This window comes from Marmota marmota, unplaced genomic scaffold (assembly GCF_001458135.2).
Source record: "Marmota marmota marmota unplaced genomic scaffold, marMar, whole genome shotgun sequence".
In the NCBI taxonomy this organism is placed as follows: Eukaryota; Metazoa; Chordata; class Mammalia; order Rodentia; family Sciuridae; genus Marmota; species Marmota marmota.
The window spans coordinates 20249580-20264576 of record NW_026000093.1 but is presented as its reverse complement, the minus strand read 5'-3'; the positions used below and the strand labels follow the sequence as shown (position 1 = coordinate 20264576).

Below are 14997 nucleotides of genomic sequence, written 5' to 3'. Positions count from 1 at the left end.
TCACATGAGTTCTTATACAGTTTCAAGACAGGAAAATTAGAGCTCTCAGCTACAGTCATTTTAATAATCACATTGGATCTGCATTATTTATTAGTTATTACATACTCAAGTGACTCAAGGTTGTACAATGCCTAAAATCATTCCAAAGCAAGCACACCTTTTGTCTTTTTAATTCTGATTGGGTTACATAATGCATATATTTGTATTTCGTTAAACTGCTAGATTCGTTTCGCACATTCCATGAAAGAGACATTAACCATTCTTTTGATTTTCAACCAGGTTAACTTAGTTGATAGTCTCGTGTAAGGGAATGATTTTCTAGCTCTTTTTTGTTTTTTTTTTTGGTGTAAAATCTATGCAAATCCTCATCCAGATTTTCAAAATTTTTGGTCCCCCTAGCAAATCTCTCAGAATTCTTTTTGGGAAGAGAAGTTGCTTCTAGAGACACAAGAGACAGCAAGAATGTCAGTTCCATAAAAACAGCTTTCAAATTTGGAATGCGTTTCCTTTCTCTTTTGCTGTCTGATTACTCACCTTTCATTTCTAGGTTTATTCCTAACAGTATGCTTCCCTTTTGTTCCTTCCTTTGCATGGATCTGTTCTTACATGTTTGGGAGACTTTGTGAGAAGCATGCAGCGTGAGTTTTAGGTGACTGGACTTGAATTTTATGGTGTGTGTGTGTGTGTGTGTGTGTGTGTGTGTGATTTTCAGAATTGACTAAAATCAGCTGAGAACCAAAAAGCAACTCTTTAGGCAGAGGATGTGTGTGTTTAGTCTTGGAGCTGTGTGACTTTGGGGGCAATTTTCCTTTATATTGAAGAAGAAAGAAAGTTCTTAAGGAGAATAGTTTTTCATTTGCATCAACCGAAGAAATGCAGAAATAAGGACTGGTTACTTTAATTTGCTGCTAAATGAAAAGCAGGTTTGGCTTTATTCATGTCACTGTAAAAACTAAATAATAAAGTATTCACACCAAGCGTGAATTTTTTTTTTTTGCCAGCAAAAGTTAAAACATCAAAGAAACCTCTTTCAAATACTAACAAATTTACTTACAAACACCTATATTTATTATTTCATAAATAGGCGCAACAGGTTCCATAAAAAAAGATTAAATACAGACACAGTATGAAGAAACAATAATATAGAGCCATATGTAAAGGTTATAATTTAGCTGTTTCCAATCTGTTTCTGCATCTAGTAAGATACCAGGTAAGCATTTGGCAGTTTTATACATAAAAGGACTTAAATGACATTTACTAACCATTACACAAAAAGTGATACAAAAAAGCAATTTTTCTGCAGTACAAAATAAATGGGTTTGCACTTCCCTTAACACTAGTTTCTTTTTGTCTGATCAATGAGACAAAGCCAATTTGTTTTTAAATTAAAATCATTTGGGAATACTTTTTTTTCAAATATTTTGAAAATATAGAACTATTAGTTGTTTTAAAAATGAAGTAAAAATATGAATGTTTGCCAATTTAACCCCTATCGTGAAATCAATAAACTGGGATGAGCCAGTTTCAAATTACAATTTAGCTACAAAAACATTCACATTTTATACTCTAGGAGAGTGTAACATAGATGCTATTTACAAACTTGCTATGACTGCTACATCAAGCCATTTAAAAAGTCTTTAGTAGTTTCATATAAACACCCATTATGAAAACCAATGGAAAATCCAGGACTGTTATCCGAGACATCTACAGTTGCTAAGGCAGTTACTAGGGCGCAGCACTTCACAGCAAAAAACCAACATAAAATCTGAATGGTCCATATTTCCTTCGGGGAAGGAGGAAAAACAATGTCCATAAAGGATTAAAAAAATAATAAAGAAGCATGACTATTTCTTCCAGAGTGGGTGACCCACAAGCTCAAATGGTCCTAAGTGCTTAGCAACTTGTATTTTCTAATAAAATGGAGAACTGCCTTGGCTGTACAAAGCAATCCATGGTGAAAAGACTTCCCTGAATTCCTCAGTGGAAAGAAGAGGTGTTCAGATTTTCAGGTAAGGTACAGTGCTTTGTCCCTCTGCATGCCCCTGTGTGGAGAGAAAACAGACAATTTCTTGTTACAAGACAATCTGCTTCAGGGGACAGCGGGGGTCAATGGCTTTGAGTTATTTGCTCTAGCTCGAGGGATGGAGTTATGTACTGGGAAAGGGCATGGGTAGTTAACCTACATCTAAAGCGAACAGTGATCTAAAGGTATTCATTCTTGGAAGATCTAGAAGATGGCTTAAATTGTTTCTGGAGAGATGTCTTTGTCTTTCCTGAATGAACAACCATCCCAGAGCCATCCCTGATAGCAGTTTTGAAAGCTGGAGTAAAACAAGGATCCACTAGGACGCATGCTATGAATGCTGTTTACCACCAGGTGGCGACGGCTGGCTGCTTACCCACTACTGCAGTAGTCGTTATTCCAATCCACAGGCTGTGGGGGAGGATTTCTGCACCCCGAACGCACATACTCCATTGCTTGGGTGACAACTTGTGCGGCTGTGGATGTAGGATTGATAATAGTCTGATAGTCAGGTTGAAGAGTAAATCCCTGAAGGGGAAAAAAATGCAAGTCCACAAATAAGGATCAAAGTGCCTTTTAAAGAAGAAATGCAACTAAATATTTATTAATTCTTTGCAAACACCCTAGACCTTGCTCCTGTCACTGTCAGGGCAAGCCTTTGGGAAGGGCCCAGAGAACTTAAAACAAATGCAGAAAAGAAATGCCCCAAACTCGGGTCTACTTACCTTTCCTTCATCTAGCCATGTGTCAGAAAACCTTTAATTATACTCTTGAGCAGATAAATTGACTTGAGAAACAATTTAAAACATAGAGAAGCTAACTCAATCAAAACAAAGGGAGAAAAGAGCTTAAACCCCTCAAAGTTTGTTTTCTATCAAACCTAAGGATACATTAATAGTTAATCCCCAGAATATGAAACAGAATCTTTTTTTGAAGGATTCAGGCAGCAGGTGGCTGAGTGTCTTATTAGACTACACCTATTCACATATTGTTCTCAAACCCCTTTTTCTTCATTCAATCACAAAGGGACCATCTGCTTCTTCTTTTATTTGTATTTCTTTCTCAGCTAAAAAATTTCAACCAAAGCTTTTTAACAGTTGTTGGACTAATATAGGGAAAGAGATGCAAAACAACTTGCCATTCGAAAACAGAGAGGGAAAAGTGTAAGACAGAGAAAATATTTTTTAATTGAAAAGTCTATTAACCAGCAAACAATAATCGGACTTCAGGAAGATTCCTTGAATTCACTAGTATGGTGAAGTGTTGACTTTTAATCCTAGCCAAGCTATTAAAAATTCAAGGACAGAATCTCTGAAGTATATAGCTATATCTGGTACACAAAAAGCATTATATGCAAAGATTTATTTTTAGCTTATGTGGTAAATTCAAGAGCAGCATAAGCAAGCTTTGCTGCAAGTGACTGAAAAAAGCAACTTAATTAATCTTGTGGTTGTCTTGCAGCAGATTCCATCCATGAGTTTTAACCACTGAGAAATCAAGAGATTTCAGAATCAGTCCCTATTTACTTGGAGGAAGTTTTTGATGACCTAATATTGTTGAATTTTTACTTTTCTTAAACTCAGCAGGATACTCAGAGGATTGATTTTTTTTAAACTAAGGATATTTCCTTAGACTTTAGTTTATGTTTGGATGTCCCCAGTGTAATGACTCCAAGACAATACCTACTAGCAACTGTCTTCAACTCTCAATATAGGATTTAAGATATTGATTTAGTTTCCACTCAAATGATAGACTTGGAACCAATGTCTACCTCACTCCCACAAGCAATGAAGAAAGAAAAAATTCTGGATATTTGGAAACAGTCATTGAAGAGTGGAGAATTCATCCAGACTAGGTGTTTGTACAGGCTAAAAATTTCCTAAGTTAACAACTGATTTGTGGGAAATAAGTTTGTCTGTGTACACACCACCTCTAGCTCAAAGTGCAAATGTCTTCCAAATGAGAAAGTGAATAGGGGTCTAAATGGTAATTTGGGAGTCTTGTTGTTTCCAGGCAGAAATCCTCTTTCTCTGGACTTGCTCAGATTTCCAATATGGCGGGAGTCTTTAATGAAATATCTTCATTTCCTTAGAGTCCTGTCATCTTGTCCAGCACTCTTGACTTCCTTCCCTAGTGTCTAGTGTGCTCCTGGGCAAAGGGCAGGAGAGAGCTCTGAGGGAGCATTGTATTGACTTCCTTTATTAAGTCCCCCTTGTAAGGCTGCCTTAGGGGACCCTGAGATCTGACGGTATTTACAGTGCTTACTCGATATTCTCAGGGCCTAGCCCATAGTAGTGGCTCAATAAATTATATCTTTCAATAAATAAAGTTTAGTACAGATTACTCGATGCTACTGTTAGAAAGCATCAGGGTGGATAAACGTGTAAATGCCAGGGTTTTCCTATCTTTTTAATGTAAAGTTCTCCATATTGGATTGTTACACAACGGACAAAATAGAACCTAAAAGCAAACAAGTATCAAAACAAAGAGTAATTGAAAATATCTTGAGTTGAAGGTATGGAAACATGAAAAAGCAACACACACACACACACACACACACACATGCACACCCTAAACCATCTTTTTTCCCCCATTCTGTGAAAAGAGATCCTTAAGTTTTGTGAGAGAATATCAGGCAAACATTAATTTTTAGATTATTAGTTAAAATTAAATGGATGACTTCAGTTTATAAACCTAAATTGTATTCTGGCTAGAAAGTTCAAAGATTAAAAATTTAGCTAAAATTTAGTATAAATTTAAGGAACTCACTAATATCAAAACAAGCAAGAACCAAGAAATATACAGGCAAAGTCTGAAGTAACATTATTTAACACTATTTTACTTTCAAGTTGGAAAATGAAACATGCTTCTGAACATTATTATAAAGAGATGCTGAGGTCAAACTTAGAGCTAAGTACATTTTTATAACTGATGTAAATTGGAAAAAAAAACAATGATATACACTTTTTGGAAAATGTTTGCTTAGCAGTCTAATTAACCAAGACTGAATATTTTGCATTTTAATGCTCAGGAGAAAAATCACCAACTGTTTTGTAGCATGCCTGGAATTTTAAATTTCATTTCCTGGTGCCAGATTGAAATAAAAATAGGAAACATGATAAAGATTAATTTGATGTCAGAAGGGACATTTGCTCTTTAATTAGATTTCTGTAGCCCTAGCAGTTTTGTTGTGCCACCATAGCAAGTCCGAAAAAGCCTACAGCACCACCAAACAGTGATCCTCATATCCACACTTTACTGGAAACTAATTTCATTTCCTGCCTGTCTGGAGAGGTATTTTCAACAAGGCGTCAATGTTTTTTGTCTTCACGACTGATTTATTCATCAATCTCAATGTGATTTTTTTTTAAACCTTTAAATTACACCCAAATCCTAAAGCAGCTGTTTATTACACAAGGAAATTGAAAATCTGTCCATGTGATATCATACAAAGATTTTTTTCTTAAGGTTATAAAGGAAGTTGACAGATATTAATGATTTCTTCTCTTGACCTCATTCGACAATACAGTGAGCAGAAAAATAGGTGCAAAACTGGATCCCCCCAAAAAAGAGGTTCATGGGTTCCGTGTATAAAATATTATTCTAGAAAAATAGTGAAACTATTTCTCCTCGTGGACTATACAACTATTTTGTAGGATACATTCATTTTCAAAAGGGTAATAAAATAGCTAAAGTAATACTGAAATATGAGACATTCTTTTAAAAATACAGTAGTCATTTACTTTCTTTTTTCTCTCTCCTTTGGGGTGCATGTGCACGCACACACATGGAAACACGATCCACATACTAGTAAGCAAACATCTTTGGACAAAGGTGTTTTGGATGATGAATCAGACAGGTCAAATTTTATCAACAACTTGGTTGCACATACACCAAAACCATCACTTTTTTTTTTCCCATTTTATGAAAATAGGTCCTTAAGTTGGGTGAGAGAATATCATGCAAACATTTTTTTATTTATTAGCTAAGATTAAATGGGTGACTTCAGTTTATAAACACCAAATTATGTGCTACCTAGAAAGTTCAAAGATTGAAAATTTAGTTAATTCAGTATCTAAATTTAAGCAAATCATAAATACCAGAAGAATCATGGACCAAGAAATCTACAGGCAAAGCCTGAAGTAACATTATTTTACTTTTAAGCTAGAAAAATGAAACATGCTTCATTTTCCTGGTAGACTGGGACAGCATGTACAGGCTGAAGTCTCACTGATGACCTGAATGTTGTTCCCAACAACTCTAGTGATTGTAGCAGATTAAGACATTGAGGGGTGATGGACTTTTTGGTTTTAATTTTAGTATGACTGACCTACGGTGTCTGTCAGTTTCCTCAATCTGCAGGCTCCTGCTCCAGTGACCTGCTGATGACTCTTACCCTGTCCCCATCTCTTTCTCCTCATTCACTTGCTACCCATTGGCCTTTCCATCTCTCAGGCAAGACAACTTTATAGTAACCTTGGCTAAGGGAGACTTCTATAAGGAAATGGATCCCTTTGCTTGCCATAAAAATTTTGATTTCAGAACTAACTGGGATTTACAGACCCTCCAAATTCTTGGAAGAAACAAGTTTTCTAATACAAAGGTTGCTATTCTACAAGAGTAACTAATAGCAAGGGGCAACAAGCCTAGCATTAAGAATTCAGGCTCTGCGTACATTTTGGGATCAAATTTTTGCCAAACACACGTCAGATAGTGCACGAATCGCCAGGATATATGAAGAACTCAAAAAACTTCACACCAAAAACCAAATAACCCAATCAATAAAGGGGCTAAGGAGCTGAACAGACACTTCTCAGAAGAAGATATACATTCGATCAGCAAATATAAAAAAATGTTCAATATCTCTAGTAATTAGAGAAATGCAAATCAAAACTACTCTAAGATTTCATCTCATGCCAGTCAGATGGCAGTTATTCAGAATACAAGCAACAATAAGTGTTGGCGAGGATGTGGGGAAAAGGTACACTCATACATTGCTGGTGGGACTGCAAATTGGTGCAACCAATCTGGAAAGCCAGTATGGAGATTCCTTAGAAATCAGGGAATGGAACCATCATTTGACCCAGCTATCCCACTCCTCGGTCTATACCCAAAGGACTTCAAAACAGCATATTGTAGTGATGCATCCACTTCAATGTTTATAGCAGCACAATTCACAATTGCTAAACTGTGGAACCAACCTAGATGTCCTTCAACAGATGAATGGATAAAGAAACTGTGATACATGTACACAATGGGATATTACTCAGCATTAAAAGAGAAAAAATTATGGCATTTGCAGGTAAATGGATGGAGTTGGAGAACATCATGCTAAGCAAAATAAGCCAACCCCCCCACCCCACCCAAACCAGGTGCTGAATGTTTTCTCTGATAAGTGGATGCTAATCCATACTGGGGGGGGGTTGCATAGGATGAGTGGAGAAACTTTGGATGGGGAAAAGGGGAGTGGGGGGAGGGGAAAAGGAGTAGAAAAGATAGTGGAATGAGAAGGACATCATTACCTTAGGTACATGTATGATTGCACAAATGGTGTGACTCTACTTCGTGTACAACCAGAGAACTGAAAAATTCTGCTCCATTTGTGCACAATGAATCAAAGCGCTTTCTATTCTCATGTATAATTGATTAAAACTGATGAAAAATAATAAAAACATACCTAATTATTTTGGTTTTGGTGTCTAAATGCCTAAAATAAAACCTAATTTTAAATATATATATATATATATATATATATATAAAAGAATTCAAGCTCTGATTTCTGAACAGATCCAGGTTTGAATACCAGCTCTGACTCTGTGAGTACATTATTCAACTCTGCCAAGCCTCAATGTCCTCATCTGTAAAATGAAGATTCCTTAGAAATCAGGGAATGATGCTGGTATCTGAACTATAAATGTTCTGAGAAGATGAGCTAAAAGTATTAAGGTCTACTAATACCTGTTAATAATAATAATGATGATGACGATGATGATGATGAATTTGGGACTACATATATTTGATTTTTCTTTCTGCCTCTTCTCCCACCGAATTTAAGCCTGAAATTTCATAGACGACTAGATACGAATTCTATAGGAGAACTGTGTTTACATATTTACATAAATATCTGAGGACAAAGAGTAATTTGACTATAAAAGTGATAGCTGAATTTGCTATAATTTTTAGGTTTTTCCCTTCTTTAAAGACAAGTTTTTAGTATTTTTGAATACTGTATGGTCAACTGAGTTTACATGGTTTGCTCCTAATTTCCAAATTTTGAAATAACATCAAAATCCAAGTTAAGCTAAGATTTCCCACAAATGACTTCAATAATTGAGAAATGAGTAAGGAGGTTCTCAGACCGCCAGATTTTCCAGTTTATGCAGAGGTGAGCTACCCTTATTTCTTTCTTTATATTTTTTTATGATGCTAGAGATCAAACCCAGGGCTCGGTGTATGCCAGGTAGGTGCTCTACCTCTGAGCCCCAGATATCCATTTTTAAATAAAACTCTGGCTAGAATGTTTAGTTCTTAAAATTTTCAGGGTTCCACCAAATTTACTATTGAACCCGATTTTATTTTAGAGCATTTATTGGACTTAACTGGCAGATCAGTCAAGATGTTCTCATCTATAAGCAATATTTAAAAACATATATAGAATTTTCTATTATAAAAAGACACCTCAAAATAATAAATATACTCTACTCAAGAAACAGAACAAAAAAGGGATTAGAAAGATAAAGCAAAATGGGTATCTTGGGGAAGAAACCAATGATTATGAAAAGCAACTATCAACTGCTAGGATGATATCATGTTCCACAAACCCATCACTTGTCAATTACATTATTTTTTTCATCAACAGATATTTGTAGAATATTTTTGATTCTTTTTCTCCATTTAAATAGAAGAAGAGAAAACACATGTCCCCCAACCTTCACTAGATGAACAGATCCCTCTCCCAGCCCTTCAGAAGAGGGGTGCTGATTCTAAGTCTGGAGCTATGGTGCTTACTTGCTGCATGGTGGGTGAATGTAAGGCAGACTGGACCTGCATGGGGAGCTGGTTCCCAAGGGGCTGCTGCATGGCGAGTGGCTGGTGCTGCTGCATGCTGAGATGCTGGTGGAGAGGTGGGCTGATCTGGAGGGGAGGAGGGGGAGACACAGCCATGTTTGCTATAGAGACAGTCACTGGCATTTGGTTATTCGGCTTGGGTGCGATGTTCCTGGGGAGACTAGAATGCATGGCAGTTAGGTGAGGATTCATTCCAGGTTGTTGGTGATAGTGCGAACTTAGGTACAGAGCTGAGTGGGCCTGGCTGGGCCCATGGAACACTGACGGCTTGGAACTGATCAGCTGAGGAGCTTGAGACGTCTTAACATCGACAGGTTCACTGTAGCTCTGTGGAAGAAACAAATGAGAGAAGAATTAGGAGTAGGATCCATGGAACACGGATTTGATGAACAAGATGCTCTGTGAGCTTATGCACGAACTTTCTTGAGAATCAACACCCATGGCTATTCTTGACTCTCTTATCTAAGAATTCCTCCATCGTTATTTTTAACATAACTTATACAAGGCTGAGTTTAATTCGATCTCTTTTATGAAATCTAAAACAATCTGCAGTGACATTTTATTCCTTTGCTTAAATGCTAAGCTCTAACTTGTGGACTCTTCTCCTCATCCAAAGATAAAAAGATGGGGGGGGGGGTAGGAAGGATGCCATCATCAGTCTAATGGAAAACACAATATAGCTCACTTTCAAAGTAATTCAGTTCTGCAGTTCTCCTATTGATTAGGTGTTTAGCCCCCCTCCCCTTATAGTCTCACGGAGCCTTGGCCTAGATATTTGCACAAAGAAAACAAAACTGGTTGCTGGAAATGGCTATGGAAGAAAAAGTTCTAAAATACCTTTCTGAAGTCATATAAAATTACATTAATATGGCTTCAAAGTAACCACGAAACTCATCTTGATTTTTTTTAAGTTGATGATGAATTATCCTCCTTAATGAAGTGGATAAAAATAATCTCTCTTAGAAATTTTAGAATCCATCATAAATTAATATAATTTTGCCCTAATTTTTTTCTACACCTTCATAGGGTCATTTCCTAATAATCTTTTAATTGACTTCAAAACTCGACATTTCACTGGAAGTTGAAAAGAATCAAAAATTACCTCTTGGACACTTTTTCTCCTACTTTTGCTGAGAGAAAGAGACTGACCTAACAAATGGGGAAAGGTAAAATCAATGGGAAGAAAAAATGCTAAGATGTTGTTCTGGAGAAAGTCACATTGTCAAAAGAAGGTCTGGTGCATGCAAGTATGCCCTTACTCTGCAACTTTAATGTCACTCTTAACACTTTCAGACGTCAGTTAATGTCTTGTTGCTTTTAGCACTGCGGGACTGCTGGCACTGTGAGGGTCTTCCCTGTCCCTCCGGCTCAGGGACCCACTACCCAGGCATTTGAAGAAACTCAAGCCAGTTAGCTGCATTATAACAGGCCAGCCTGCAGAACTGGTAGCCACCTGGTTAATCTGTCCTCAATAATGCGAACAAATTAAATTACAACAATGATGCTGCATGTGTGCTCACTCTCGAGGTGGTGCTGGTCTGCCAGTAGTGGGTGAACTGTTAGCCCCATAACCTGTCTTCATAGCAAGGAGACATCAGATGCCTGTTAAAACACACCAAGCCATGGAAATATGGATTTCCATGATGATCCCCTGCAGAAATATGATAAGGTATACTCAAAGAATCCACGCTCCCTCAAATGTCTCATTAGGACATTTTTCTGTGTGTCAATGTTGATGCAGCCTTCTGAAATAGGAATAAATGTTTAGCCTTCCCATCTCCTGCATTAACATTAAAAATGTAAAAAAACCATTTACCAAAAATTTTAAAGACCGACTTTAGACTAAAGAACCTTATTAAAGGTAGTACCTAAAAGGTACTTTTAATTTAAAAAAGTTTTTAGTTTAAAAATTATTTTTAAACTTTCATTTAAAAATTTTTATCATTGATGTGTAAGATAGTTAACAATTCACTTGAAAAGTCAAATGCGTTAATTGAGGTTGGGTAAACAGTGACTCCTTCTAAATCAGAAAAAACATGTACTGCAATTGATAATGTCTCAAAAATTATTCCATATATGTCAAGATCATATGTTTATTGTGTGTCTCTGTGTGGAAGTCATCTGGTAAAGTGTTTTTGTTGTGTTTGGATTGTGTCTCTTCTAGCTTATTACAAAAGGGCAAACTTCATATCTATTCATGGACTACATCAACTTCATACTGGAAAGAAATGGTATCTAATACAAATTAATACATGTTGGTGCATTTTAATTTTTTTGCTTTATCATTGTTTTTAATTTACAAAGAATAAAAATAATTGGCATTTCTTATACAACCCAAACTAGGAAATGTATTTCATCATAAAATGTTTTCCTTTTTAGTTTCTATATATACCTTCTTACTAGGTAATAAGGTGATTATTGGCTACAGAAATAAAAATGTTGAATTTAAAAGAAATGGCGAATCCAATTTTTCTGAGTTTTCCTTTTAAAATAATAGCATGTAGTCTACCTTATAGCATCTCGATAATAAATAGGTAGATAGATGAGAGCTAGATAAATAGAAAAATACACATCTGTATTCATAGAAATAAATAGCATTCTAGGTTGAGATACTTTATTGTCAACCTTGTAAAGGCTCTCTTTGCTTATGGATGATTAAACACAATTTCTGTATTCAGACATTTGTCATTTACCTTCTTTATACCAAAGCATATAAAGACCAGTTCCCCCAAACCTATATTGAAATGATGGTAACTTTGAATCATCATTAGGACTATTATAATCTCAAATAGATTCCAAAAATAATGATTCAGATAACACTTGGAATATAATTTTTAACAAGAGGGAGGAAAAGTTATATTTTTTCTCCTTTACTTTCTAAATCATTGAATGTGACATGCTAAACATCATGTTGAGCCACATCCCTATCCACGGTAGGCACTCCAATATGAGTTCTTGCTCTCTGTGTTTTTTTTTTTTTTTGGAAACGTGAAGAAATGATTTTTCTTCTTACAGAATGAGGTAAACATAGAAACAGAGATGTTATGAGTCCAGGAAGCAATTTTTTTTTTAAATGGTGGGGACTTGAATCTGTAGTACATGAATACAGCATAGTGTAAAGTACATAGAGGATACAACATGTTTGTTGAATGAGCGAAGGACAACTTGGGGGCAGTACTGTATGTAGATACTGTTGTCTTTGCTGAGACTTCTCACTTAGTCATGACTCGGAAAACCTACAGAATATTGGATTGATGTGCCCCATTCTCTGCTCTTCTTTTAGCATGAACCACACACTTCCTAAAGTGTTGAGAAAATAAAGCCCTCAGTGTTGCCCTCTGACTAGGTACTCTGCACTTTGGGCCTCGCTGGCTCTAGGCAGGACGACATCAGTGGAGGAGCTTGCTGTGTTCCACCCACACTTTGAGAATTTGTGTCTTTATATAAAAGTCACTCATTTGGTTGGGGAAAAAGCTTGCTTCTACCTTCACTTCTGATTAATTATTAATCAGACTAATACAATAGGCCATCTATTAATTACATAGCTATTTCAATGTTTTAGAAGACAGAACAAGTTCATTTTCAATAGCAAACAGCTATGAATCCATAATCTGATTAAATGGAAATATGAAGAAATCATAAACTTAATATACTCTCACTGCCAGTTCCTTCCAATTAAATTCTGAAAGCAAGGCTATAGTTTTGCAAATCAATTATACTGCATTTGAAGATCTCCAGACCTACCATTCAGAAATTAGAACTATTTTCTTATACATAGTAAACAATTTAAATTTGTTTCTACTTTTAAACAGATTAATCACTTTTACTTCACAATGAGTATCTTGTGTTGGTCACCCAACAAATGTGATTTTTACCAGCATAAATTGAAAATTAACCTGTGAATCTGACATTTTTTGTTTTTTTTAGGGAAAAGTATGTTCTTGCTCTTTGTTTCTAAGTATTTCCTTTTTTCTACTTGCCTTTGGGCCACAGATTCTGGAAGACATCAGCTATAAGCAAAAATGCAAGATAGGAGCAACAGAGACCATTGGGGTCTTATCTGTAGAGACTTCTTTTGTTGTGAGTGAAATGCATAAAAGATACACCTCCATAAGCCCTAAGATATTCTTATTAACCAAGTTGATGTTATCCAAGATAATTTCAATCCCATTTACTTCCTATAATGAAGATAATACTGCACAGTGTATAAATGCCCCCATTCTGGGACGACCTGTGTTATAAAAATGAAAGATTGACAAAGTAATTGTTATTTAAAATAGCAAAGTATAAACACAAGACATAAAACTCAGTGGAAGCAACAATATAGGAGTTGCTGAACCAAATCAAATTAATAGCCCATCTAATTTGATTCTTGTTTTCAGCACTGACCAATACTTGACACATTGGAAATTAAACAAAATTTATGCACCTACTCAATTGTGCATTGTTACTTCTGGAAGGAAAATTCGTCCTGGTCCTTGCAGGTGATTAACTTATACCCTGAAGCATGAGATTTTATTGTCTTTAAATCACTATCTAGGCTTACAGAGCTGCAAATTTTATGTTAACAGTCATAAAATGATCCATCCCATTTGCAAATTCAGACTCTGTGTTTGTCTCAACAGCTCTCCATGGCATGAATTCTATGTTTACCTCATTCTGTATGAAGAAAAACCATTTCTTCACGTTTCCAATTCACTCTCCTTTAATGCAATCTGAGGGATTAAGTTTCTTTACTATCAATCATAGAAATAGAGAACTTCTTAATTTAATTAATATTGTTTTGTATTTTATATACATATAAAAATATGTATATTTTTATATGTATATATACTTATATGTACATAATATATTATATATGTATGTATATATAATATATAATATACATATAAAATGTATATTGTATATACATATATATAGTATGCATATATGTGTTGGTTTTTTTTTTTTAAGATTTTGTTATTTTGTTAGTTAGTGAACTACTCCTTAAGGCAGAAACAAAAATCTCAATTTGATGTGTGGCCTTAAAGTAAATGAATCCTATTGCTTTTACTTAACATACCAGAATACAACCATCCAAATTCTGTCTCCTCCTGGGTTGGCACTCATGAGAAGCTGTACTCTTATTGCAATAATGCTGCCTTTTCTTGGGATATTTGGGAACTTCCCTACTGGAATTCTCTTCAGAGCCTGTGGGACACTGTTTTACATATCCTCAGACAACTCTTTGTCTTTTGATGGCAAATTTGATTTTTGGAAACAGCTAATAGTCAGTGGAAGCCAAGGCTGTGGGTTCCATGTAGGTGATGTTTGGGGAAAAGAATGAGATGTGAAAACTATGTAACAAGATTGATTTTCTAGTGTGGCTCATAAACTTTTCCTGACTGCAATCCTAAAAGAGGAGTTTCAAAAAATTTTTGAACTATGGGAGCAATAATAAAATGGGTTTGTAACCTCCCCTGGTGACTACTTTGAATGCAATACTCATTTGGGGAATTATAAATTCTGGTCTATGTGGTAAAATGAAAGTAGTTCCATGGCTTTAAAGTTATACATTATTTTCAGCATAATAATTCAGACTCATGTCTAAGAATTTCTTTGTCTATGGAAAAACTGTATTTCCTTAAGCTTTACTTAACAGCTCAACTGAATGTGACCTGCAATAATGTGTAAAAATTGCCTAAGCCAGGAAGCCCCGCCCTTGCAATCACATATAGGGTTCAAAAGACCATTTCAATTAAGAAACCCTTAGAGATGAATATATTTCTGTTTACATTTAGATAATTTCTTATCTTTATAAAGAGATGAAAGGATGATGTAAAAATTAATTTTTAATGTAAGCTTTTAAATTTCTTTATATCAAAGTAGTTTTAGTTTAGTTTTTTTTTTTTTTTTTTTTTTTTTTT

At 35.4% G+C, this 14997-nt stretch overlaps 1 protein-coding gene across 2 annotated transcripts in view; it reads right to left on the bottom strand.

The window, feature by feature from the left end:
* Positions 1–280: 280 nt before the first annotated feature.
* The window catches only part of Tox (thymocyte selection associated high mobility group box), a 152743-nt gene continuing 138026 nt past the window's right edge, over positions 281–14997 (bottom strand). For both annotated transcript variants that reach the window (XM_048783024.1, XM_048783025.1), the window contains exons 7-9: positions 9032–9418; positions 2400–2551; positions 281–2042 (exon numbers count right to left, since the gene is read on the bottom strand). In XM_048783024.1, coding sequence (XP_048638981.1) covers positions 2006–2042; positions 2400–2551; positions 9032–9418 — 576 coding nt within the window. In that variant the 3' untranslated portion in view covers positions 281–2005. The remainder of the gene's footprint in view (positions 2043–2399; positions 2552–9031; positions 9419–14997) is intronic.